The 26,303-nt window shown below is 35.2% G+C and overlaps 2 protein-coding genes across 3 annotated transcripts in view; both read left to right on the top strand.

Moving 5' to 3' along the window:
• LOC116141621 (LEAF RUST 10 DISEASE-RESISTANCE LOCUS RECEPTOR-LIKE PROTEIN KINASE-like 2.5) overlaps window positions 1–26,303 on the top strand; it is a 44,352-nt gene that overhangs the window by 8,024 nt on the left and 10,025 nt on the right. The window lies entirely within an intron of this gene.
• Window positions 9–2,146, top strand: LOC116141623 (rust resistance kinase Lr10-like). Its single transcript, XM_031427099.1, is given in 4 exon segments — window positions 9–765; window positions 944–1,350; window positions 1,352–1,434; window positions 1,436–2,146. Coding segments are annotated over 4 exon segments (1,818 nt in total). The 5' UTR covers window positions 9–23; the 3' UTR covers window positions 2,022–2,146.

The raw sequence follows: 26,303 nt of genomic DNA, 5'->3' as shown, positions 1-26,303 counted from the left end.
TATTGCATTGCAGTTTTTCAGCAATGCAGAAACTCTATCTCTCTCTCTCCTTTTCTCTCTTCAATTCCCTTTTGCCGAGTATAATCCTCTTGCTTCTCTTACCTTGCTCAGAATCCAAAACTTCAGGTGGAAACATTACATCTGAATTTTGTCCAATTACAAATTGCAGCGAAAAGGGTCCAACCATCAGATTTCCTTTTAGACACAATACTCAGCCAAATTTTTGTGGCCATGAAGGGTTTGAATTATCATGCTCAAATAACAACACTATCTTGCATCTTCCGTCATCTTCCAGTGATTACTATGTCCAAGAAATTTCTTATCGTGACAGCATTATCACCATTAGAGATGTGCAAGAGACCACATGCCCAATACAAAGTCTTCTCTCTCTTAATATCACAAACTCCAAATTTTTTTTCTTCCCTTCTCAATTTCAGTCGGGGAAAATTTTAGTGAACTGCACTGAGACTGTTGATTTATATGGGGCTATTGGACCGATTGAGTGTGTCAGTGGTGATAAAAAATTTGTTTATGTCATAGATTCTGATACATACATCGATGAGCTTCCTTCAGCTTGCACAACATACAAATCATTTAATGTTACTGAATTTGATCTGCTGAAAGCTCTCATGAGGGATTCGAGCACACCAGAAGTCGGCTTAGAATGGAAAGATTTTGAATATGGATGCCAAGGCTGCGAGAAATTAGGGGATATCTGTCGTTTCAACATTACAAGCAATTCAACAGTCTGTTTGAAAGAACCACGTGAGACAGAGCTCTCTGTTTTCTGATATACTCTGTTATCTTTAATTTATTTCAGCCTCTTTTTTTCATCTAAAATCTGAATTCATTTCTTCGTTATACTCTGTGGATCGAGCAACCTTCAAATCGTTTGTAATCTGAGCTTATTTTTTTATGTTTACTTTTTTCTTTTGAAATGCTGATCCTCGGGGTCCTGGAGTTAAAATTGCAGTATCCACATCCACCTGTATTGGAGGCCTTGTTGTTTTTGCATTGGTGATATTTCTTGTTTATAGATCTCGGAAATCTGAGCAGGAAAAGGAAATTCAAGTAAAGGTAGAGAAGTTCCTGGAAGACTACAAGACCCTCAATCCAACTCGATATACTTACAGTGAGTTTAAGAAGATAACCAGTAAATTTAAGCAGAGACTTGGTCAAGGTGGCTATGGAAGTGTCTTTAGAGGAAAACTTTCTAATGGAATTCCGGTTGCTGTTAAGATGTTAGAAAATTCAAGAGGAAACGGTGAAGAATTTATCAATGAAGTGGCTATCATCGGTAGGATACACCATTTTAACATTGTTCGTCTTTTGGGATTTTGCTCAGAAGGAAACACGTCGCGCACTTCTTTATGAGTTCATGCCAAATGGATCTCTTGAAAAGTTTATCTTCTCAAAGATTAGTGAATCTACAAACGATTGCAATAGGTGTTGCACGTGGAATAGAGTACCTTCACCAAGGATGTAACCAGAGGATCCTTCACTTTGACATTAAGCCTCACAATATTTTACTAGACCATAATCTTCGCCCGAAAATTTCAGATTTTGGGCTTGCTAAGCTATGCTCTAAGGATCAAAGTATCATATCCATGACCGCGGCCAGAGGAACTCCAGGATATACAACACCCGAGCTGTTCTCTAGGAACTTTGGAGAAGTTTCATACAAGTCCGATGTATTTAGCTACGGAATGATATTGTTAGAGATGGTTGGATGTCGGAAAAATATTGATCTTTCAATTGAGAATCAAAGCCAGATTTATTTTCCCGAGTGGATATATAACAAAGTGAGTCAAGGTAAAGAATTTGCTTTAGAAATTGAGGCAGATGGAGATGAAGAAATTGCCAAGAAGCTTTCAATTGTGGCACTTTGGTGCATTCAATGGAATCCAACAGAAAGGCCTTCAATGCCAATAGTAATACAAATGCTTGAAGGTGATATACAAAGCTTAGAAATGCCTCCAAAGCCCTTTGTTTCTTCCGATGCTGAAATGGATACAATGTGATATACTAGTGAATATTTAAAAGGATATATGTCTTTGAAATACGTCTATGTATAAAAGTTCATTCATTCTTCTCCTTGTAATGGCAAGTGAAACCAAATTCAGATTAAGTTCTGGATTGATTATCGAATTACATTTATTTTTTTTCGGGTCTTTTTAGAATTTATTGCAGTTTTAATATTCTTTTTCTTTTCATTTTTGGTGATAATCTCTCATGTATTTTGAAACACGCAATATATGTGTTGTTGTGTTCAGTCTAGAAATTTTAGGATTGAATGTTAAGTAATGTTCCAATCTGGTGTGCTGAGAGGAAGTTTAATAAGGCCTGACGTGTTATATCCTTTGTATCTAGTTTCAGGACCACAATGGCCATCTTTATAGACTTTTAGTAAAATAGACAACTAATTGCCAAGAAGCTTTCAATTGTAGCACTTTGGTGCATTCAATGGAATCCAACAGAAAGGCCTTCAATGCCAATAGTAATACAAATGCTTGAAGGTGATATTCAAAGCTTAGAAATGCCTCCAAAGCCCTTTGTTTCTTCCGATGCTGAGAGGTTTGATATACTATTGAATATTTGTAGTGGGAGGCTCCTAGCACCTCTAATTTCTAGTGTTATCAGTTTGTTTTAACTTTTGCTTGCTTGTTCATGAACTTACTGATATTTCCATTCTTAAATTCAGATCAATACATTATATAGAAGTTTTCTTTCATTTGTCTTGTGTTTTGGTTTGGGAAATCTAAGCTAAATTCTAGTAGAATTCGGGGTTCCTATCAAATATTAAGTAACGTTCCAACCTGGTGTGCTCAATGGAAGTTTAATAGGGCCCGACGTGTTATATTCTTTGTATTTAGTTTCAAGACCACAATGGCCATGTTAATAGACTTTAAGTAAAATAGACGACAATTTGATTAATAATTTCATCACTCACCATTAATCTAATGTCCTTTGGACAGTGTTTCTCTAAATCGTGTCACCTCTGTAGGTACTGGTTGACTTAATAATTCAGTAAAAAATTTCAAGTTAACCCCTCTACATAATATTTAAATGCCTAAAAGCATATAGTGATTGTGACTAAAGTCACAAAATTACTTTAAAATATGTTTTAGAGTCCTTGATTCCTGTAAAAATGTTTAGGGCTTCTGTTGTTTTGGGATTAGTTTACAACTTCTCATCCTGGATATAACTAACAATCTAACTCAAGGAATATGTCAATTTGTGATGTGAAAATAATGGAGATTTATAATAATTAAAGTTACATAAGCTCTGATGGATCTGTGATACATGACCTTCTTATACACATGATTGTTTATGGTTTAATTTATAACTTTTAATTAATTATCAATTACCTTTTTTTTTTTTTTTTTTTTATTTTTTTTTTTTTAAAATTCATTTCTGGTAAAGTTACTTTATATTTGGTCGTCTTGACCACGTGATCTGTGGGTCATCCTTAGTTAAGTCTTTGTTGGAAGAAATTTTCGACCATTGACTAATATGAAACACAACGTATAGAAAAAGATAATTTCTAAATCTTTAAGTCGTCCATCTAGTTTTGTCATACCCTGCACGCAAGCTTCCAATTAATATTTGTTTTTTCAAATCTCAAGAGAGGAGGAATCATGAAGAGCAGAAACCATCAGTCTTTTCAAATTTCCTGTTTTCTTTGTTGATCTTTCTCTTCACATGAAATACAGCAGGAAAACTTCAACAAGCATCTCTTCTTCATGTGGAACATCACAAACATAAGCTACCCTTTTCGCCTAAAGAGCGATCCAGTAGGATGTGGTGATCGTGACTTCGAACTTTCTTGCCAGAGCACAAAACTACCTTAGAATTCATTCAGGAAAGTACTATGTGACGAGAATTTCTTAGATGAACTATAATCATGTCGTTGAATTAACTTCGCCAATGGAAGCTGCAGCCTTCCATACAACTCGACGTCAGCAAATTATTTCTTCGTGGTAGCTTTTTTTTTCTTAATCCTTCTTCTATGAAGGCATTTGCTAGATTCTTAAATTGTCTACAGATATCAGTGATTCGCTTATAGAAGACTTCCTTGTTTTAGTGATCAGTCTTATAACGTTTTGTCAATTATGGTGGCTACTTAAAAAAATCTGATCTTCCAAAGTCATTCACTGCTCGTTCATTTCAAACGGTTCCTATACTGAAGCAGATGGGAAAAATCCTTCTTATGAAGCCATCGCAGTTCTGAAATCAGGTTTTAACTCAGTGGTCAGTTATATGCAGAATTGCAGGCAGCTGTTTATTATGCTCTTACGATGATGAATACTCTACAAATATATTGGTAATTGAGCTTATCTTTCTACACATGATTTGATGGTGTAATGTTTTTTTTTTCCTAAGGATTTAATACCTCTCCCATAGTCACGCATATAACCTACCCATAATTTTTATCTCTTTCACCCTTTTGGCAATTATAATTTGTTGTTGAATTGCTAGTATTCGTTTCCGAATGTCTTGGGATGATCATATCGGTATAATTTCATAGCTGAATTCTTGTTATTTTCAAATATGTCTGTAAATGTTTTAATAAAGTTATCTATTACTGTGAGGTTATAACACTATTAACATAATCTTGAGAGTGCAAAGACATTTCATCAGAGCCCCTCCATATCTCTCCGTGCCTGACATTTGACATAACTTTGCAAACCTTATAAATTAACAAAATTACACCTACTGAAATCAACAGACCGTAAATTTCTAAAAAAATTGTAATTTTAATTTCAAATCTCTTTTTTGATCTCTTCTCTCTCTAAATTGCAAATCAAATATTGGTTTTGGAATTTGGATTTAACCTGATAAAAAACGATACATTCTTTTTGAATCAAATAAAACAATAACAAAATTTCAAGTTTTTTGAATCTTATGATTTATCCTTGCTTACTTTCTGTTTGTGTGGTTTCTACATATGCTGGAGTTCCTATTTTTAATTCTCTGACTGATGTCTAATACATTGAAATACTTTTTCATTTCCTGGCTTGCACGGTTATTATACTTAGATTAATCCCTGCGGTAGTTTAATTGTGTACCTATTCACAATGGAACAACGTGGAAGAAAGAAGATAAATTGGAAAAACTCCTGCAGAATCAACAATCCTGGATGCCACAGGTACTCTTATGCTGAGCTAATTGCAGTGACAAACAACTTCAAAGACAAACTAGGCCAAGGTGGCTTTGGATCAGTTTATAAAGGACAACTTATACTGGTTTCTTAATTGCGTTAAAATGCTTGAAAATTCCAAGTTCAGTGTTCAGAATTCATCAACGAATTCTACAATCGGTAGAATTCACCATGTCATTAGTTATTGGTGGGATTTTGTTTTGAGGATTCTAAACGTGCACTTGTCTAGAGTATATGCCTAATGGATCCCTTGATAACATATCTTCTCAAAGGGAGATGAAACTCAATCTTTAGTTGGGAGAAAAACATGAAATCGCATTAGGAATAGCTCGTGGGATAAGATATCTTCATGGGGATGTGATGTGTGCATTCTTCATTTGACATCAAGCCTCACAATACCTCCTAGACCACAACTTCACTCCAAAAATCGCAGATTTCGGTCTTGCAAAGTTCTACCCCAAAGAAATGATTTTTAACCATTAGTGTTGCAAGAGGGACAGAGGTACATAGCTCCGAGTTAATTTCAAGGGTTTTGGAGCCATTTCTAAAAAGTCAGATGTTTATAGTTTCGGGATGTGTTGTTGGAAATGGTTGGAGGAAGGAGGAATTCTGACATATATGCTGTCTTCAAGCAAAGCATACTTCCCATCATGGGCATATGACCATCAATAAGGAGGAGATTTAGAGCTTTGGATGTAACAGAAATTGAAGCTAATTAGCAAAAAACTCTGCACATTGGATTATGGTGCATACAAGTGAGAGCGTCAGATCGTCCCTCAATGATCAAAGTTATGGAAATGTTAGCGGGGAGCATTAACAACTTGCAAATGCCGCCTAAGCCTTTTTTTTCTTCTTCTCAGCATAACTCTATTAGAGTGGTTCAATCAGAATCTTCAACAGAATGGCTGGGATCTGAATCAATATTGGAGGAATGCTCATATAATGATAGTGTTTAATTTTGCCAATGGAATGTGTAAGTAAAATAAAAGCTACTTTTGTTTTGTTCCGTACACTATGGCTGTCTTTGTGTAGTACTCTAGTGAAAATTTTGATTACTTATGTACAAGGAGTGTAATGATTCACCATTTGAAGTTCATCTTTAATTGATATTGGTAGCTGATTTGTGTATCTTTAAAGTAATGATTCACCGTCCAAAGTCGAACGGCTAAAAGAAGACTGAAATTATTTACATGTTTCCATTATGTTAAAGAGGACTCAAGCCTTATTAACTGAATTCCAGATTCATTCACTAATGATATGGGATTTGATAATTCTGTGGTAAGAGATATAAACATGCACTTGAACTTGTATATGAGTATATGTTTAATGGTTCTCTTGATAATATCCCATTTTGAAAGAAAGTAAAGTCGAAGAATTTAGCCAGGTGAAACGATCATGAAATTTCTGTAGGAATAGCTTTGTGGAATTGGTAGAATTTTGTGAATTCCTTACTTCCTTTTGGGAAAAAATAGTTCAATATTTAAACTCTGTCTACTAATTTATAGTCTAGCTAATTCTAAATGGAAAACTGGGCTTGTTGAGCTTTTAATGTAAACAAGGAATTGAATCTGAAGAAACAGAGATATCTTTTTATGTCTTTACAACTTCGAAAAGAAAAGTGCACTTTTGCTACACTATATATTTTTATTGCAACATTTTACCATCTTGTATTTGCTTCCCTTTTTGGTAGGGGAAAACTTTAGTGAACTGCATTGAGATGATTGATTTATCTCGGGCTACTGGACCGGTTGAGTGTGTAAGTTGTGATAAAATTTATGTTTATGTAATAGATTGGGATACATCAATGGATGCGCTTCCTTCAGTTGCAGAACATACAAATCATTTGATGTTTCGACTGAATTTGACCTGCAGAAAGCTATCACGCTAAGATGAAATTATTTTGAATATGTGTAAAACCCCATTCTAATAATATATATATTCCCTTTGGTTTTGTTTATAAGGAGGGACTTTTCTGTCAAATTTTAAAGTTTGGTTAGTGGTGAAAACGAAGAAATGGAAACTGTTGGGTTTGCATGTAGCAAGGGCACAAAATCTGGGTGTTTTTGCAAGGAAAAGATGATGTGGGAAAAGATGATGTGGCAGGGTTATATTAGAATTAAGAGAATTTGGGGGCTATTATAAGAAGAAAAAAAAATTGTTTTATATAAATTTGGGCTACTCGCCCAAATGAAGAAGAAGAAAGTGGGGAGAAGAAAACCGAGAAAAATAAAAGAAAGAGAGAAAGGAAGAGAGAGAAGGGAGAAAAGAAGGAAGAAGGAAGAGAGAATGTTCGGCCGAAGAAGGAAGGGAAAGAAAAAGATAAATGAGGGAGAGAAAGTGAGGTGAAGAGAAGGATGATGCTTGGGGCAGCTGGGTATTTCGGGTTGAGCTAAATTTTTTGTGTGAGTGGTTTCTTTAAAACTTTTCCAAAAATCTAAACTTTTTCGATTGCTTGTTAAGTGAATGTATTATCTCATGCTGTTTGATACAACTTACTGTTGACTGTGGCTCTCGTTGCTTGCATGTGTTCGGCTGAACATAGAAAGAGTGATACTGCATCAGATCTAGTCTTGTGTTGCATGTCATTAGATCTTTCTTAAAAGCTTGAGACTTATGTCTGCATGTTAATGTTTTGATGAGTTTTTGGATTATATGTGAAGTTTGTGTGAGTTGCTTGTTCTCCTATGCTTCGGCTGGATTTGGGATATATTTTATTGTAGAAGAATTGCTTTAAATTGGTTTCTTAATGATGTGTATTAGGTTGGGCAGTGTGTTGGTAAGTTGCTGGGATTTTGTTAAATAAGATAAAATATGTTATGAACAACTACGTTTGCATGCTATTTGTTGTAATGAGTAATAGTTTATAGAAAGTCTGAAATAGTAAGTCTTGAAAGTCNGGTTGTGCCACGCGTTGACATCTTTTATGTGGGTTTTATATTTATGTCGCATTGTAAAATTTGGACTTTCGTTTCAAGAACTCATGTTTTCCTTCATGTATTTCCTTTTGTTTCATATTTTGGAATGTGTAGTATAAGTGGAAAACCTGATACCACAAGTTTCCCTAACTCTTTTCTTTTGTAAAACGAAAGATGTTGCATGTCTTTTTTTGAGATGTTGGAAATGGAAATACTATGATGTTATTCAGGAAAAGTATGTCTTTAAACAGGTTTCGCAGTTTTTCTACATGGCACTCTCGGGTATTCGAGTCTTGTGGGAGCGCCCGGATCCTACGGGATGAGGAAATTCGGGCGGGTTGTGTCAATATGGATGCCAAGGCTGCGAGAAATCGGGGGATTTCTGTCATTTCAACATTACAAGCAATTCAACAATCTGTTTTGGAGCAACCACGTGAGACAGAGCTCTCTGTTTTCTGATAAACTCTGTATCTTTAATTTATTTCAGCCTCTGCTCCTCTTTTTGTCATTTAAAATCGGAATTCATTTCTTTGTTATACTTTGTGCATGGAGCAACCTTCATATAGTTTGTAATCCGAGAGAATTTTTTTCTTTTCTTTTGAAATGCAGATCCTCGGGGTCCTTGAGTTGAAATTGCTGTATCCACATCTACATGTATTGGAGGCCTTCTTGTTTTTGCGTTGGTGATATTTCTTGGTTATAGATCTGGGAAATCTGAAAAGGAAAAGGAAATTCAAGCAAAGGTAGAGACGTTCCAGGGAGACTACAGGACCCTCAATCCAACTAGATATACTTATAGGGTTATAGTGAGCTTAAGAAAATAACCAGTAAATTTAAACACATACTCGGTCAAGGTGGTTATGGAAGTGTCTTCAGAGGAAAACTTTTTAACGGAATTCTGATTGCTGTTAAGATGTTAGAAAATTCAAAAGGAAATAGAGAAAATTTATCAATGAAGTGGCTACAATTGGTAGGATACACCATTTAGACATTGTTCATCTTTTGGGATTTTCCTTAGAAGGGGCACGTCGCGTGCTTCTTTACAAGTTCATGCCTAATGGATCTAGTTCATCTTCTTGAAGATTAATGAATCAACTCATCGACAAATGATTGCAATAGGTGTTGCCTGTGGAATATTTTACTAGACCATAATTTCTGCCGGAAAATTTCAGATTTTGGGCTTGCCAAACTATTCTCTAAGTATCAAAGTATCATATCAATGACAATGGCCAGAGGAACTCCAGGAGATATAGCCCCCGAGAGGTTCTCCAAAAACTTTGGAGAAGTTTCTTACAAGTCCGATGTATTTAACTACGAAATGATGTTGTTAGAGATGGGTGGATGTGGGAAAACTTTTGATCTTTAAATTGAGAATCAAAGCCAAATTTATTTTTCGGAGTGGATATATAACAAAGTGAGTCAAGGTAAAGAATTTGCTTTAGAAATTGAGAGGCAGATGGAGATGAAGAAGTTGCCAAGAAGGTTTCAATTGAGGCACTTTGGTGCATTCAATGCCAATAGTGATACAAAAGCTTGAAAATGCCTCCAAAGCCCTTTGTTTCATCCGATGCTGAAATGGATACAATTTGATACACGAGTGAATATTTGAAAGGAATTATGTCTTTGAAATACGTCTATGTAATGGCAAGTGAAACCAAATTCAATTAAGTTCTGGATTGATTATTTTATTACATTAATTTTTTTTTTTTTTAATACATTTAAATACATGCAACCGTAACTATACCTTTGTTTGAATATAAAAGCTAGAAACCGATTCAGGTATTATGCAAAATAATGGGTTGCTGCCTGTTCCATTATATATATATATATCAATAATTTTTGCGAATACAAAATAACGGATTGAATATTTTACTACATTTTAAGTGGGCTATAACTTCTCCTCTGTAGTAGATTATTACCACCTTCTAGATATGAGCTTATAACAACCTTTTTGCGGATGAGCTGTTACTCCTTGTAAGAATGAGTTTAGGCTTGCTCTGTTTCTTGGACCTTAATTTTTTCCTCTGGGCTTTTCATTTGTTTACACCTGAACCTATTATTTTATGGCCCAATATGAATAACAAAAATTATATTACAATTGCTTCTATTATTCTATACAATATTCGAAAAACATCACTCATAAAAGGATGCACAAAGTTTGAACAAAATAAAATTACAAATTAAAAGATTTGTTTGTACGTTTAGCATTATTGTTTGTCGAAACACATGATTTATGAATGAGGAGTGGTAGAGAAATTTCATAGGAAATTATACTACCGTATAAATGACTAAAATCAACTCATTAGTAGAGCAACAAATGTTGCCTAAACTATTAATAAAGAACAAGGGAATTTCTTAGAAAGATATTAGTTTAGTTGCCTCAATAATAATGCACATAATTAAATAACTCAAATTATTAATAAAGTAGAACTTTAATATTCATTAATAAAAACAATATAATATGAAGATTGATTGCTACTTTAGTCCGCGAATTAAACTTTTCTTAAACAATTAATTATCAAATCTAAAATTAATAAAAAAGATAAATTATAACAAATAACAATCCTTCTATTCCCTACTTTCCACTCCCAATACCTGCAATAATGGAAGAGTAAGTTTTGACCTGTGATTTCACTAGGAGAGCCGTGTGGACAGGGCATAGCCAAAGTATATTCACTAGGGTCAATTAGTAGTAGATCTAGAAATTTTTGTTAGGGTGGACGAAAATCTAAAATTATACATATTAGTATTTTTTTTTTTTTTTTTAACCCCTGCTTGACCCCATTGAAATTCCGAAAGTATTAAAAATAGGTATATATTTTATAGTAATTAACAATTTTGACCCTANATGCATAAAGAAATCTCTACTCAAGGAGTTCTTAAATTTTAGCTTGAGTTGGATTTACTTACCTTGTGATGGTGTGATTCCACTAAATCTTCTTTTTTCCTTTGGTAGATGTCTTTTCTCTACACCTTAAAACAATAACACATTAAGACCTCAACACCTTTATAGGTAAATTTCACATCTATAGCAAAGATTCTTACTTAGGAAGCCTTAGATCAATTCTCTACCAAGATCCAACTAAAAACCCTAAAAAATTCTTTAAAGCTTGAAGGAAGACTTGAGAGAAAATGGAGAATGGAAGAGGCGGTCGAAGAAGAATGAATGAAGGGTTTACTAATATCAAATCCTTATTATCTCATATTTTACACATGCTTTCCCATTTTGCCCTTACTCTTTCTTAGAAATTTCATCATTGTCCTTTAATTCATTACACTCACACCCCAATACTAACACATTCTCCATGAAATTTTCTTGCATTTCACTCCCCATTTTTCCTGCTAATTAGGGGTAGAATGGTCATTGTGCTCCAAAGGAAGAATTCTCTAGAAAATTCATTAAACATTTTGTTAGGCTCTTTCCCGCAGCGAAGAACTTTCCGTCACCCTGGCGAAACATGGCAGAACCTACATCGTGGTTGCAGCACCTCATTGCTGCGATGAAGACTGGATTTCAAAAATTCACCAAGTCTCAACCAAAAATCAAGGCAAACACTTAACTAACGCAACAAACCATTTAATTAAAGGCCAACCAACCAACCAACCATGACAACATACAAACTCAATTGAAGCTGAATCAATGAACATTTAAGTAATACAGTAAATCTTAAGTACGTACCTCAAGTGGGGTGTTACAGAGGTGTGAACTTAGGCTACAGCAATAATCTTATTTACTGAAACTAGTTACAAAGTTTGGCATGGCTAGTGCCAAACTGGTCTCAATGCCCTTAACCAATCAGTTTATACTTAGTAAGTCCCAATGCCCCAAAACTGAGTCAAAACTATTGAGAATGGAGTCTATCCCATATCTAAAAATTAAACCTAAATACCGTAGTAGCAGTCAGCAGGATCGAATCCACAAGGAGCAAGACTAACAACCTAATGTATTTTAAGTAGCGGAAATGAAATTGGCAATAGGTTAATGAAACTAAATAGACTAAATGCAAATAATGAAATAGTGACAATTTAAAACAAAATAAAGACTGTATAATAAAAAATGTTACCGTTACGGTTTGGTTCGACCGAGACGACGAACACAATTCTACTCCACCTCTTTTTTTTTTTTTTTTTTTTTTTTTTTTTTTTTTTTTTTTTTTTGTTTTTTTTTTTTTTTTTTTTGTGTTTTTTTTTTTTTTTTTTTTTTTACGATCCCCTAACCTACAAGGCAAGGTAAATCAAAGAATGGTTTCCCGACACTCTAGGTATAATTATCCTGTCTCACTCGATCACTCAAGTCGATTGGTTTAAAGACTATCATTGAACGTTCGAAAAACGCACAAGGCAATACCACTAGTGGTACGCGATTAACAAATACATTGTCAACACGTAAGATCCAATCAAACAACTTTCACAATAAACGCAACAATAGGAGAAATTAAATTAAATCGAACACAACTCAATTACAATCGAGCGAAGTAATGAAAAGCAATATATCATTAATTATCCAAACCAACGTTTATCATTCAGCAAGTTCTATGAAAACATTAAATCATAATGGACAACAATATTCTCACAAATATGCTAAAATCATATTAAAGTATCGAAATCAATTGAAACGAGAAAACCAAATAATAACCGAAGCACAATACTACCAAAATATCCTATAATCGGGCTCATCCAACTAGTCGAGAGTGTAGAGGAGAGTCGTGGAGTCAATCCCGATCTCGTATTTGCCGTAACAGACAACCGGGAGGGAGCTTAGCGCTCATGGTGGTGATGACGGAGCCGAAACGGTGGAAACGGAGTGACCATGGCGAGGAGGAGGAGGAACCGACAGCGATATGATGCGAAGAGGGGTGAAAACGACCAACGGACAGCCCGAAATACGAACAGCCGCGGTTCGTAGGAAAACTCGTTAATTTCCGAGGGTCTCGAAAAAAACGGGTGGCGAGAAATAGGATCGAAGGTACCGATGGAAAGCTCTGATGATGGAGGTGAGTTCAGTCTGTGGGGAGGTAGAGAAGCACCGGAAATGAGCAGGATCTGGGCCTGGAAGATAAGAGTCGCGGTGGGCTAAATCACGGATTCCGACGGTTTTCGCGGCGATGAAGCTAGAAAGGTAGACCGGCTGTGGGAAGGGAGATGGACCCTTGGGGAGCCGAATCGTCACCGGAAAACAGCCAAAACTGGACGGGAAGATGAAACGACGCGATGGAAGAGATGAAACGCCGTGGTGGTGCTTGTTCACGGTGGTGATAGAGGGATGATGGTGACCAGGAGCAAGGGGGAGATGAGTCGTCGCCGGGGAAAGGAGAGACCCTGTCGCCGAAGCTTGATCGGAGAAGGTGAAGGGTCGCCAGAAAAAAAATGAAGAGAACAGACCCCATGAGTCGCGATTTGCACTTTTTTCTTTTTATAGAACATATTGTAAATTTAGTTTAGTCCCTACACAATTGAAAAGTGACAAAATTAGCCCCTTAAAATATGACATTTACCCCTAAACAGCATAAATGAGACAAACATCACCCTTAGTCCATAAAACCACGACCCAATATCAACTCATATATTTTCCTAAATCATTCCAACACCGTTAAATCATAAGAAAAATATGAGGAAGCGATTTCGTGAATAAATTCATAAATTCTTTAATGTCTCAAATACTCAATTAATCACAAATGGGGTATTTTTACCAAAATAGAGTCACTTTCATGACTCTACACTGTCCTATTTGCTAATGTTGTGGGGTCACTGATATATGCATGATAAGTATTGGTCAGATTAGCATTGCCATATTTCATGTTAAGTAGACATGTCTAACCTGGTATGGAGCATTGGATAGCCTTAAAATGGATGCTGAAATATATAAACAGTACTATGGTGTGTTGGGCTTGAATACTGTAAATGACAATGTATGATCGTGGGTTTGTAGATGCTGACTTGTGGGTGATAAGGGTACAGGAAATCAACTACAGCATATTTTTATACTGGTGGAAATTGTATAAGCTGGAAGTCGCAAATGAGCCCATTATAGCCTTGTCTTCAACAGAATCAGAGTTCATTGCAAGTAATTGATGCAATTAAAGAAGACTTATGGCTAAAAGGAATCCTGACAGAGGCAAAATCTAATGATGGGAAGGTGACAGTGTACTCTGATAGGCAGAGTGCGATCCATCTAAGCACAGTGTATCACGAAAGAACTAAGCACGTGGATGTCTGCTATCACTGTTGGAGGGATCAAGTTGCAAAGGAATCATTGAACTTAAGAAGGTACCTACTGGAGAAATCCAGCAGACATAGGGTACCAAGATAATCACTCCAACCAAGGCAAGCACTGCTGAACCTATGTGTATGTCAAGTAGTCTGGAGTGATAAAGAGCTATGCTGAACTAAAACCAAGCAAGCTGCACAGAGAGGCTGTTTTAGTGCTTCCAAGGTGGGAGTGTTAAAATGGAAGCCTGAAACAGCGTCGTTTTAGGTAAAGGAGTACGACGTTGTTTTAGAAAGCAACCAATGAATCTAAACCGCAGGATACACACCAAATCTGATGGCCAGAATCAGCACTTAGTCAACCATATTATAACTCACTTTTTTGCAGAAACGAGTAGAACACTGTTTGGGTTTTTTCCTTCGTGCGATTTCTAAGTTAGGTTAGAGCTTCTTGCTATTGGTGTGAATCAGGTTGAGTGGTTAGGGATCTTAATCATCGGGCGAGAGTGTTGTTCCTCGGGTAAGGGATTCTCATTGGGTATCTCATTAGGCTGATTGCAGTTTATGTGTACTGGTTTTGGGAGATTGTAGGAAGGGTGTAATCTGATTCTTGTGGTAATAGTAAGTGCAGCAAGCTTATACCTTCCTGAGCTCAACGTGGATGTGCTTCATTAAAAGGATAAGTGAACCACGGTAATCCTGTGTGTCTTGGTATTCTTGTTTGATTGTGTTATCGATCTGTGTTGTGTTGCGTAACACAAAAACAGCTGAGACAGAGCTCTCGTTTTCTGATATACTTTGTATCGTTAATTTATTTCAGCCTCTGTGCCTTTTTTTCATCTAAAATATGAATTCATTTCTTGTCATACTCTATGCATCGAGCAACCTTCAAATGATTCGTAATCTGAGTAATTTTTGTTTTCTTTTGAAATGCAGATCCTCAAGGTCATGTGTTAAAATTGCAGTATCCAATCCACATGTATTGAGGCCTTGTTGTTTTAGCATTGGTGATATTCTTGTTTATAGATCTCGGAAATCTGAACAGGAAAAGGAAATTCAAGTAAAGGTAGAGAAGTTCCAGGAAGACTAAAGGACCTCAATCCAACTAGATAACTACAGTGAGCTAAATAAAATAACCAGTAAATTTAAAACATAGACTTGGCAAGGTGGTTACGGAAGTGTCTAAAGAAAAACTTTCTAATGGAATTCCAGTTGCTGTTAAGATGGCAGAAAATTCAAAAGGAAATGGTGAAGAAATTTATCAATGAAGTGGCTATCATCGATAGAATATACCATTTTAACATAGTTCGTCTTTTGGGATTTTGCTCAGAAGGGCACGTCGCACGCTTCTTATGAGTTCATGCCAAAGATCTCTTGAGAAGTTTATCTTCTCAAAGATTAAGAATCAACTATCGTCTATGAGTGGGAGAAGCTACAAACGATTGCAATAGGTGTTGCATGTGGAATAGAGTACCTTCACCAAGGATGCAACTAGAGGATCCTTCACTTTGACATTAGCCTCACAATTTTACTAGACCATAATCTTCGCCGAAAATTCAGATTTTGGGCTTGCTAAGCTATGCTCTAAGGATCAAAGTATCATATCCAGGACCGTGAGCTAGAGGAACTCCGGGATATGCAGCACCGGAGCTATTCCCAGGAACTTGGAGAAGTTTCTTACAAGTCCGATGTATTTAGCTACGGAATGATGTTGTTAGAGATGGTGGATGTCAGAAAAATATGATCTTTCAATGAGAATCAAAGCCAAATTATTTTCGAGTGGATATATAACAAAGTGAGTCAAGGTAAAGAATTTGCTTTAGAAATTGAGGCAGATGGAGATGAAGAAATTGCCAAGAAGCTTTCAATTGTGGCACTTGGTGCATTCAATGGAATCCAAAAGAAAGGCCTTCAATGCCAATAGTAATACAAAGCTTGAAGGTGATATGCAAAGCTTAGAAAATGCCTCCAAAGCCCTTGTTTCTTCCGATGCTGAAATGGATACAATTTGATATACTAGTGAATATTGTGGTGGGATATTGTGGGAGGCTCCTAGCACCTCGAATTGCTGGTGTTATCAATTTGTTTTAACTTTTGCTTGCTTGTTCATGAACCTATGATATTTCCATTCTTAAATTCAGATCAATACAATATATAGAAGTTTTCTTTCATCTGTCTTGTGTTTTGGTTTTGGAAATCTAAGCATAAATTCTAGTAGAATTCGGGGTTCCTATCAAATATTAAGTAACGTTCCAATCTGGTGTGCTGAGAGGAAGTTAATAGGCCAACGTGTTATATTCTTTGATTAGTTTCAGGACCACAATGGCCATGTTTATAGACTTTAAGTAAAATAGACGACAAACTCACTATTAATTTAAGTCTTTGGACGGTGTTCCTCCAAATCCGGTCAACTCTATAGGTACTGGTTGATTAATAAGCTTTGATGGATCTGTGATAACTGACCTTCTTATACACGACTGTTGATGGTTTATTTATAACTTTAATTAATTATCAATTACCTTTTTTTTTTAAATTTATTTTTGGTAAAGTTAACTTTATATTTGGCCGTCTGACCACTGTGATCTGTGGGTCATTTTTTAGTTAAGTCTTTGTTGGAAGAAATTTCTCACCATTGACTAACATGAAACACAAGTATAGAAAAAGATAATTTCTAGTCTTTAAGTCGCCATCTAGTTTTTGTCATAACCATAATGCACGCAAGCTTCCAATTCATATTTGTTTTTTCAAATCTCAGGAAAGGAGGAATCATGAAGAGCGAAGAACCATCGCTCTTTCAAAATTCCTGTTTTCTTTGTTGATCTTTCTTTCATCAGTGAAATACAAGCAGGAAAACTTCAACCAGCATGCTTTTCTTCATGTGGAGACATCACAAAATAAGCTACCCTTTTCGCCTAAAGAGCGATCCAGTAGGATGTGGTGATCGTCACTACGAACTTTTTGCCAGAGCAACAAAACTATCCTAGATTTGCATCCAGGAAAGTACTATGTGACGAGAATTTCTTACGATGAACGTATAATCGGTGTCGTTGATATTAACGTTGCCAATGGAAGCTGCAGCCTTCCACGCAATTGGGTACCAATAGATGATTTCAGTTTTATTATTTCTCGGTGGTAGCCTTATTTACTTATTTTCTTTGTATAAACAATCATATGCTGGATTCTTAAATTGCTCTACAAATATCAGTGATCGGCTTATAGAAAACTTCTTGTCTTAGTGATCAGTCTTTAATGTTTATGTCAATTATGGTGGCTACTTTAAAGAAATTTTGATTCCAAAGCATTTACTGCTCGTTCATTTCAAAGGTTCCTATACTAGAAGCAGATGGGGAAAATCCTTCTTATGAAGCCATCCGCAGTTGCTGAAATCAGGTTTAATCTCAGATGGTCAGTTATATGCAGGAATTGCAGGGCAGCTGGTTATTTTGCTCTTACGATGATGAATACTGCTACAAGAATAGCTACAAATATATTTGTAATTGAGCTTATCTTTTACACATGATTTTGAGGTGTGTGACTTTTGATTGATTAAGATTTTAAATCTTTCTATGTAATGTTTTTTTTTTTTTTTTCCTCAGGATTTAATATCTCTCCCATATGTCACTGCATATAACTCTACCATAATTTTTATCTCTTTCACCCTTTTTGCAGGTTATACTATTGTGTTTACTGGCTATTATTCGTTTCGGATGTCTTGGGATGATCATATCCGGTAAAATTTCATAGCTGGAATTCTTGTCTTTCAAATATGTCTGTAGAATGTTTAATAAAGTTATCTAATTACTGTGAGGTTATAACACTATTAACATAATCTTGAGAGTCTAAAGGAGCATTCATCAAGAGGCCCTCCAAATATCTCCGTGCTGACATTTGAACATAATTTTACAAACCTTATAAATTAACAAAATACACCTACTGAAATCAACAGGCCCTGTAAATTTCTAAAATTTTTGTAATTTTAATTTCAAATCTCTTTTTGATCCTTCTCTCTCTAAATGCAAAATCAAATATTGGTTTGGAATTGGATTTGAGCTGATAAAAAACGATACATTCTTTTGAATCAAAATAAAAAACAATAACAAAATTTCAAGTTTTTTGAATCTTATGATTATCCTTGCATGCCTTGTTTGTGTGGTTTCTACATATGCTGGAGTTCCTATTTTTAATTCTCTGACTGATGTCTAAATATTGAAATAACTTTTCATTCCTGGCTTGCAGCGGTGATTATACTTAGATTAATCCCGCGGTAGTTTTAATTGTGTACCTTATTTACAAATGGAGAACAACGTGGAAGAAAGAAGATAAATTGGAAAAACTCCTGCAGAAATCAACAATCCTGGATGCCCAAGAGGTACTCTTATGCTGAGCTAATTGCAGTGACAAACAACTTCAAAGACAAACTAGGCCAAGGTGCTTTGGATCAGTTATAAAGGACAACTTTATACTGGTTTCTTAATTGCTGTAAAATGCTTGAAAATTCCAAGTTCAGTGTTGAAGAATTCATCAACGAAGTCTTACAATCGGTAGAATTCACAAGTCAATGTAGTGCAGTTGGTGGGATTTGTTTTGAGGTTCTAAACGTGCACTTGTCGAGTATATGCCTAATGGATCCTTGATAAACATATCTTCTCAAAGGGAGATGAAACTCAATCATTTAGTTGGGAGAAAATACATGAAATGCATTAGGAATAGCTCGTGGGATAGAATATCTTCATGGGGGATGTGATGTGTGCATTCTTCATTTTGACATCAAGCCCACAAATCCTCTAGACCACAACTTCACTCCAAAAATGCAGATTTCGGTCTTGCAAAGTTCTACCCCAAAGAAAATGATTTTGTAACCATTAGTGTTGCGAGGGACAATAGGGTACATAGCTCCTGAGTTAATTTCAAGGAGTTTTGGAGCCATTTCTAACAAGTCAGATGTTTATAGTTCAGGATGTTGTTGTTGGAAATGGTTGGAGGAAGGAGGAATTCTGACATATATGCTGCTAATTCAAGCAAAGCATACTTCCCATCATGGGCATATGACCAATAAATAAGGGAGGAGATTTAGAGCTTGGAATGTGACAGAAATTGAAGCTAATATAGCAAGAAAACTCTGCATCATTGGATTATGGTGCATACAAGGTGAAGCGTCAGATCGTCCTCAATGATCAAAGTTATGGAAATGTTAGCGGGGAGCATTAACAACTTGCAAATGCCGCCTAAGCCTTTTTTTTTCTTCTCAGCTAACTCTATAGAGTGGTTCAATCAGAATCTTCAACAGAATGGCTGGATTGAATCAATATGGGGAATGCTCATATATGATAGTGTTTTATTTTGCCAATGGAATGTGTAAGTAAAATAAAAGCTACTTTTGTTTGTTCGTACACTATGGCTGTCTTTTGTGTGTACTCTAGTGAAAATTTGTATTCTTATGTACAAGAGTGTAATGATTCACCATTTGAAGTTCATCTTTAATGATATTGGTAGCTGATTTGTGTATCTTTAAAGTAATGATTCACGTCCAAGTCGAACGGCTAAAAGAGACTGAAATTATTTACATTGTTCCATTATGTTAAAGAGGACTCAAGCCTTATTAACTGAATTCCAGATTCATTCACTAATGATATGGGATTTGAAATTCTGTGGTAAAGATATAAACATGCACTTGAACTTGTATATGAGTGATATGTTTATGGTTCTCTTGATAATATCCCATTTGAAAGAAAGTAAAGTCGAAGAATTTAGCCAGGTGAAACGATCATGAAATTTCTGTAGGAATAGCTTTGTGGAATTGGTGAATTTGTGGAATTCCTTACTTCTTTTGGGAAAAAATAGGTCAATATTTAAACTCTGCTACTAATTTATAGTCTAGCTATTCTAAATGGAAAACGGGCTTGTTGAGCTTTTAATGTAAACAAGGAATTGAATCTGAGAAACAGAGATATTCTTTTATGTCTTTACAACTTCGAAAAGAAAAGTGCACTTTTGTGTACTATATATTTTATTGCAACATTTTCCATCTGTATTTGCTCCCTTGTTGGTCGGGGGAAAACTTTAGTGAACTGCATGAGATGATTGATTATCTCGTGCTATTGGACCGGTTGAGTGTGTAAGTTGTGATAAAAATTAGTTATGTAATAGATTGGGATACATCAATGGATGCGCTTCCTTCAGTTGCAGAACATACAAATCATTTGATGTTCGACTGAATTTGACCTGCAGAAAGCTATCACGCTAAGATGAAATATATTTTGAATATGTGTAAAACCCATTCTAATAATATATATATTCCTTTGGTTTTGTTTATAAGGAGGGACTTTTCTGTCAAATTTTAAAGTTTGGTGTAGTGGTGAAAACGAGAAACGAAGAAGAATGGAAACTGTTGGGTTTGCATGTAGCAAGGGCACAAAAATGGGTGTGTTTGCAAGGAAAAGATGATGTGGGAAAAGATATAGTGGCAGGGTTATTTAGAATTAAGAGAATTTGGGGGCTATTATAAGAAGAAAAAAAAATTGTTTATATAATTTGGGTACTCGCCCAAATGAAGAAGAAGAAAGTGGGGAGAAGAAACGAAGAAAAATAAAAGAAAAGAGAGAAAGGAAGAGAGAGAAGGGAGAAAAGAAGGAAGAAGGAAGAGAGAATGTTCGGCCGAAGAAGAAGGGAAAGAAAAAGATAAATGAGGAGAGAAAGTGAGGTGAAGAGAAGGATGATGCTTGGGGCAGCTGGGTATTTCGGGTTGAGCTAAATTTTTGTGTGAGTGGTTTCTTTAAAACTTTTCCAAAAATCTAAACTTTTTCGATTGCTTGTTAAGTGAATGTATATCTCATGCTGTTTGATACAACTTACTGTTGACTGTGGCTCTCGTTGCTTGCATGTGTTCGGCTGAACATAGAAAGAGTGATACTGCATCAGATCTAGTCTTGTGTTGCATGTCATTAGACTTTCTTAAAAGCTGAGACTTATGTCTGCATGTTAATGTTTTGATGAGTTTTGGATTATATGTGAAGTTTGTGTGAGTTGCTGTTCTCCTATGCTTCGGCTGGATTTGGGATATATTTTATTGTAGAAGAATTGCTTTAAATTGGTTCTTAATGATGTGTATTAGGTTGGGCAGTGTGTTGGTAAGTTGCTGGGATTTTGTTAAATAAGATAAAATATGTTATGAACAACTACGTTGAATGCTATTTGTGTAATGAGTAATGTTATAGAAAGTCTGAAAATAGTAAGTCTTGAAAGAAAAAAAAAAAAAAAAAAAAAAAAAAAAAAAGAGGGTACTTCTCATTTATGATTGTATGACATTCCTGGGATTAATGGTTTCTTTTATATATATATTTTTTGCTATAAACCCTTTGTTTGTAAGGAATAAGGATTAAATTTTTTTTTTTTTGGTGATCATAAAATGTGGTTTCATAATTATATTGATAAACTTCCTAATTTGGTAAAGGTTCATGGTTGTGACGTCTTTTTTTATTGGGAAGGTAGAAGTTAAGTGAGTAATTGAAAAGGGTTAAACTGTCAGTTTTGAAAACATTTTTTTTACAGCTTTAATTTTTCACCCATGTATTGATATATTCATGTTAAAGGAAATGTTACAATTTAGAGCTTGGAAATTGGTTGAACTGCATATGAGTTGAGATTGTTGTGTGATATGATTCTTGGATATTATAAATGTGGTGAATTTGTTAGTTTTGAGAATATGTTTTAAAAACTTGCATTTTACTCCCCTATTTTCCATGAAATCTCATATGTTGGCATGATTTATCCTTATATGAATTATTATATTTTATTATTGCTCTCAGGTTTAATTATCATTATAAGTGTTATAGAGTTTGACTTTAAAAGTGATATTTGCTTATGATTTGTATCGGTTATATGCTAAGATCATGTGATGTGAAGTAATTTTAATCTGGGTTATACCGTCAGTTTTTGAAAACATGTTTAGAAAATTGCAGTTTCACCCCTATATGCGATTTCTAAATATTATGTCATATATGTATGATTATAAGCACATACGTATTATACTCTTGACTTACATGTTACATGAGATATGCATGAGTATGTTGTGGTGCTAAAACCACTACGAAGTACCCATTCCCCAGTTTCAGGCTCTGCCCACCGCGATTCAGGATTCCGTGGGTATTGAGATATTTGGTCTTCAGGCTTGCGCATGCGTATATGAGATATTTGTGCTCTGCCTGGGCGTGAGTTTGTCCGCCAGGTATTGAGATAGTTTTCTTCAGGCTTGCCCGCGCGATGATAGATCTTGCCGGGTATCGAGATGTATTTCCCAACTCTGCTTGTGTGTGGGATGCCCACCAGGTATCGAGATTTTTCCCCAGGGTACTAGTTGTGGTGAGAACCTTTAGTATCAGTTTACTGTTTCGAAATAGGATATCAGTTTAAAGTTTTTAGATACCAGCACTACAGTTTCAGTATCAGTTAATAGTTTCAGTTTTCAGATCTGATGGATAGTTTGCATTAGTTATATGAAACATTTGATGTTTGTAGCATGATTTATAGAAAACATTGTCTTTAGAAGCATAAGCATTTACAGCTATTCTTTAAGTTCTCATAAAAGAATTTTCAGCGTTTAGTGGTGAGCTAGGATTCAGAAATTGTTGTCAGTTTAATGATCAGATTATAATACTTAGAACAATTAGAAATGAGTTATGCATGCATACATGGATGATTAGCTGCCACCATAAAAGAATGTTCATGGAATCATATTGTTTTGTATTTATAAGAACCATTGCATGCCATAACTTTTGTTTGACGAATGTTTTGAAAAACTCCCCTTTTCCCACTCACTGAGTATTTCAGTCACCCCCTTTAAATGTTTTTTCCCCCCACCAGGACCTCGGAGATCGTGCCGAGTAGTGAGCCTCCGCTCAAGGTTGTGCCACGCGTTGACATCTTTTATGTGGGTTTATATTATGTCGATGTATAATTTGGACTTTCGTTTCAAGTCAACTCAGTTTTCCTTCATGTATTTCCTTTGTTTCATATTTGGAATGTGTAGTATAAGTGGAAAACCTGATACCACAAGTTTCCCTAACTCTTTCTTTGTAAAACGAAAGATGTTGCATGTCTTTTTTTGAGATGTTGGAAATGGAAAATACTATGATGTTATTCAGGAAAAGTATGTCTTAAACAGGTTTCGCAGTTTTTCTACATGGCACTCTCGGGTATTGAGTCTTGTGGGAGCGCCCGGATCTACGGGATGAGGAAATTCGGGCGGGTTGGTGTCAATATGGATGCCAAGGCTGCGAGAAACGGGGGATTTCTGTCATTTCAACATTACAAGCAATTCAACAATCTGTTTGGAGCAACCACGTGAGACAGAGCTCTTGTTTTCTGATAAATCTGTATCTTTAATTTTTTCAGCCTCTGCTCCTCTTTTTGTCATTTAAAATCGGAATTCATTCTTTGTTATACTTTGTGCATGGAGCAACCTTCATATAGTTTGTAATCCGAGAGAATTTTTTTCTTTTCTTTTGAAATGCAGATCCTCGGGGTCCTTGAGTTGAAATTGCTGTATCCACATCTACATGTATTGGAGGCCTTCTTGTTTTTGCGTTGGTGATATTTCTTGGTTATGAGATCTGGGAAATCTGAAAAGGAAAAGGAAATTCAAGCAAAGGTAGAGACGTTCCAGGGAGACTACAGGACCCTCAATCAACTAGATACTTATAGGGTTATAGTGAGCTTAAGAAAATAACCAGTAAATTTAAGCAAATACTTGGTCAAGGTGGTTATGGAAGTGTCTTCAGAGGAAAACTTTTAACGGAATTCTGAGTGCTGTTAAGATGTTAGAAAATTCAAAAGGAAATAGAGAAAATATCAATGAAGTGGCTACAATTGGAGGATACACCATTTAGACATTGTTCATCTTTTGGGATTTCCTTAGAAGGGGCACGTCGCGTGTTCTTTACAAGTCATGCCTAATGGATCTAGTTCATCTTCTTGAAGATTAATGAATCAACTCATCGACAAATGATTGCAATAGGTGTTGCCTGTGGAATATTTTACTAGACCATAATTTCTGCCGGAAAATTTCAGATTTTGGGCTTGCCAAACTATTCTCTAAGTATCAAAGTATCATATCAATGACAATGGCCAGAGGAACTCCAGGAGATATAGCCCCGAGAGGTTCTCCAAAAACTTTGGAGAAGTTTTCTACAAGTCCGATGTATTTAACTACGAAATGATGTTGTTAGAGATGGGTGGATGTGGGAAAACTTTGATCTTTAAATTGAGAATCAAAGCCAAATTTATTTTCGGAGTGGATATATAACCAAGTGAGTCATGGTAAAGAATTTGCTTTAGAAATTGAGAGGCAGATGGAGATGAAGAAGTTGCCAAGAAGGTTTCAATTGAGGCACTTTGGTGCATTCAATGCCAATAGTGATACAAAAGCTTGAAAATGCCTCCAAAGCCCTTTGTTCATCCGATGCTGAAATGGATACAATTGATACACGAGTGAATATTTGAAAGGAATTATGTCTTTGAAATACGTCTATGTAATGGCAAGTGAAACCAAATTCAATTAAGTTCTGGATTGATTATTTTATTACATTAATTTTTTTTTTTTTTATACATTTAAATACATGCAACCGTAACTATACCTTTGTTTGAATATAAAAGCTAGAAAAACCGATTCAGGTATTATGCAAAATAATGGGTTGCTGCCTGTTCCATTATATATATATATCAATAATTTTTGCGAATACAAAATAACGGATTGAATATTTACTACATTTTAAGTGGGCTATAACTTCTCCTCTGTAGTAGATTATTACCACTTCTAGATATGAGCTTATAACAACCTTTTTGCGGATGAGCTGTTACTCCTTGTAAGAATGAGTTTAGGCTTGCTCTGTTTCTTGGACCTTAATTTTTTCCTCTGGGCTTTTCATTTGTTTAACCTGAACCTATTATTTAGGCCCAATATGAATAACAAAAATTATATTACAATGCTTCTATTATTCTATACAATATTCGAAAAACATCACTCATAAAAGGATGCACAAAGTTTGAACAAAATAAAATTACAAATTAAAAGATTGTTTGTACGTTTAGCATTATTGTTTGTCGAAACACATGATTTATGAATGAGGAGTGGTAGAGAAATTTCATAGGAAATTATACTACCGTATATAATGACTAAAATCAACTCATTAGTAGAGCAACAAATGTTGCCTAAACTATATAAAGAACAAGGGAATTTCTTAGAAAGATATTAGTTTAGTTGCCTCAATAATAATGCACATAATTAAATAACTCAAATTATTAATAAAGTAGAACTTTAATATTCATTAATAAAAACAATATAATATGAAGATGATGCTTACTTAGTCCGCCGAAAGTAAACTTTCTTAAACAATTTACTTATCAAATCTAAAATTAATAAAAAAGAGAAATTATAACAATAACAATCCTTCTATTCCCTACTTTCCACTCCCAATACTTGCAATAATGGAAGAGTAAGTTTTGACTAGTGATTTCACTAAGAGAGCCGTATGGACAGGGTACAGCCAAAGTATATTCACTAGAGTCACTTAACCTTAGTAGCAGATCTAAATATTTCTGTTAGGGTGGACCTAAATCCAAAATTGTATATATTAGTATTTTTTTTAACTCCTGCTTGACCCCATTAAAATTATGAAATTATTAAAAATAGGTATATATTTTATAGTAATTAACAATTTTGACCCTACTAAATTTCATATTGACCCCACTAAAATTACCTATATTTTATTGACACCACTAAGGTATTTTTATATTTTATTGATCCCGAGATTGAAAATACCCATATTTTTCACGTTTTCTATCTTTCTCAGTTCCTTTCCTCTTCTCTCATACTTTCTTCTTCCTTTGGTTGGATTAATAAAAAATAACTGCTTCTTTAGAGGTCACAAGGTAAGATGATGCTCATTTTTTGTTATTTTGCTTAAAAATCTTTTCTTTTATCCTTCTTAATTAATGAAATATCATGAGCTATGTTATTCTAGGTT

This window comes from Pistacia vera, unplaced genomic scaffold (assembly GCF_008641045.1).
Source record: "Pistacia vera cultivar Batoury unplaced genomic scaffold, PisVer_v2 Contig40, whole genome shotgun sequence".
NCBI classification, from domain to species: Eukaryota; Viridiplantae; Streptophyta; class Magnoliopsida; order Sapindales; family Anacardiaceae; genus Pistacia; species Pistacia vera.
Note: the sequence above shows the minus strand (reverse complement) of the source record. Positions and strands in the feature narration are given on the sequence as shown.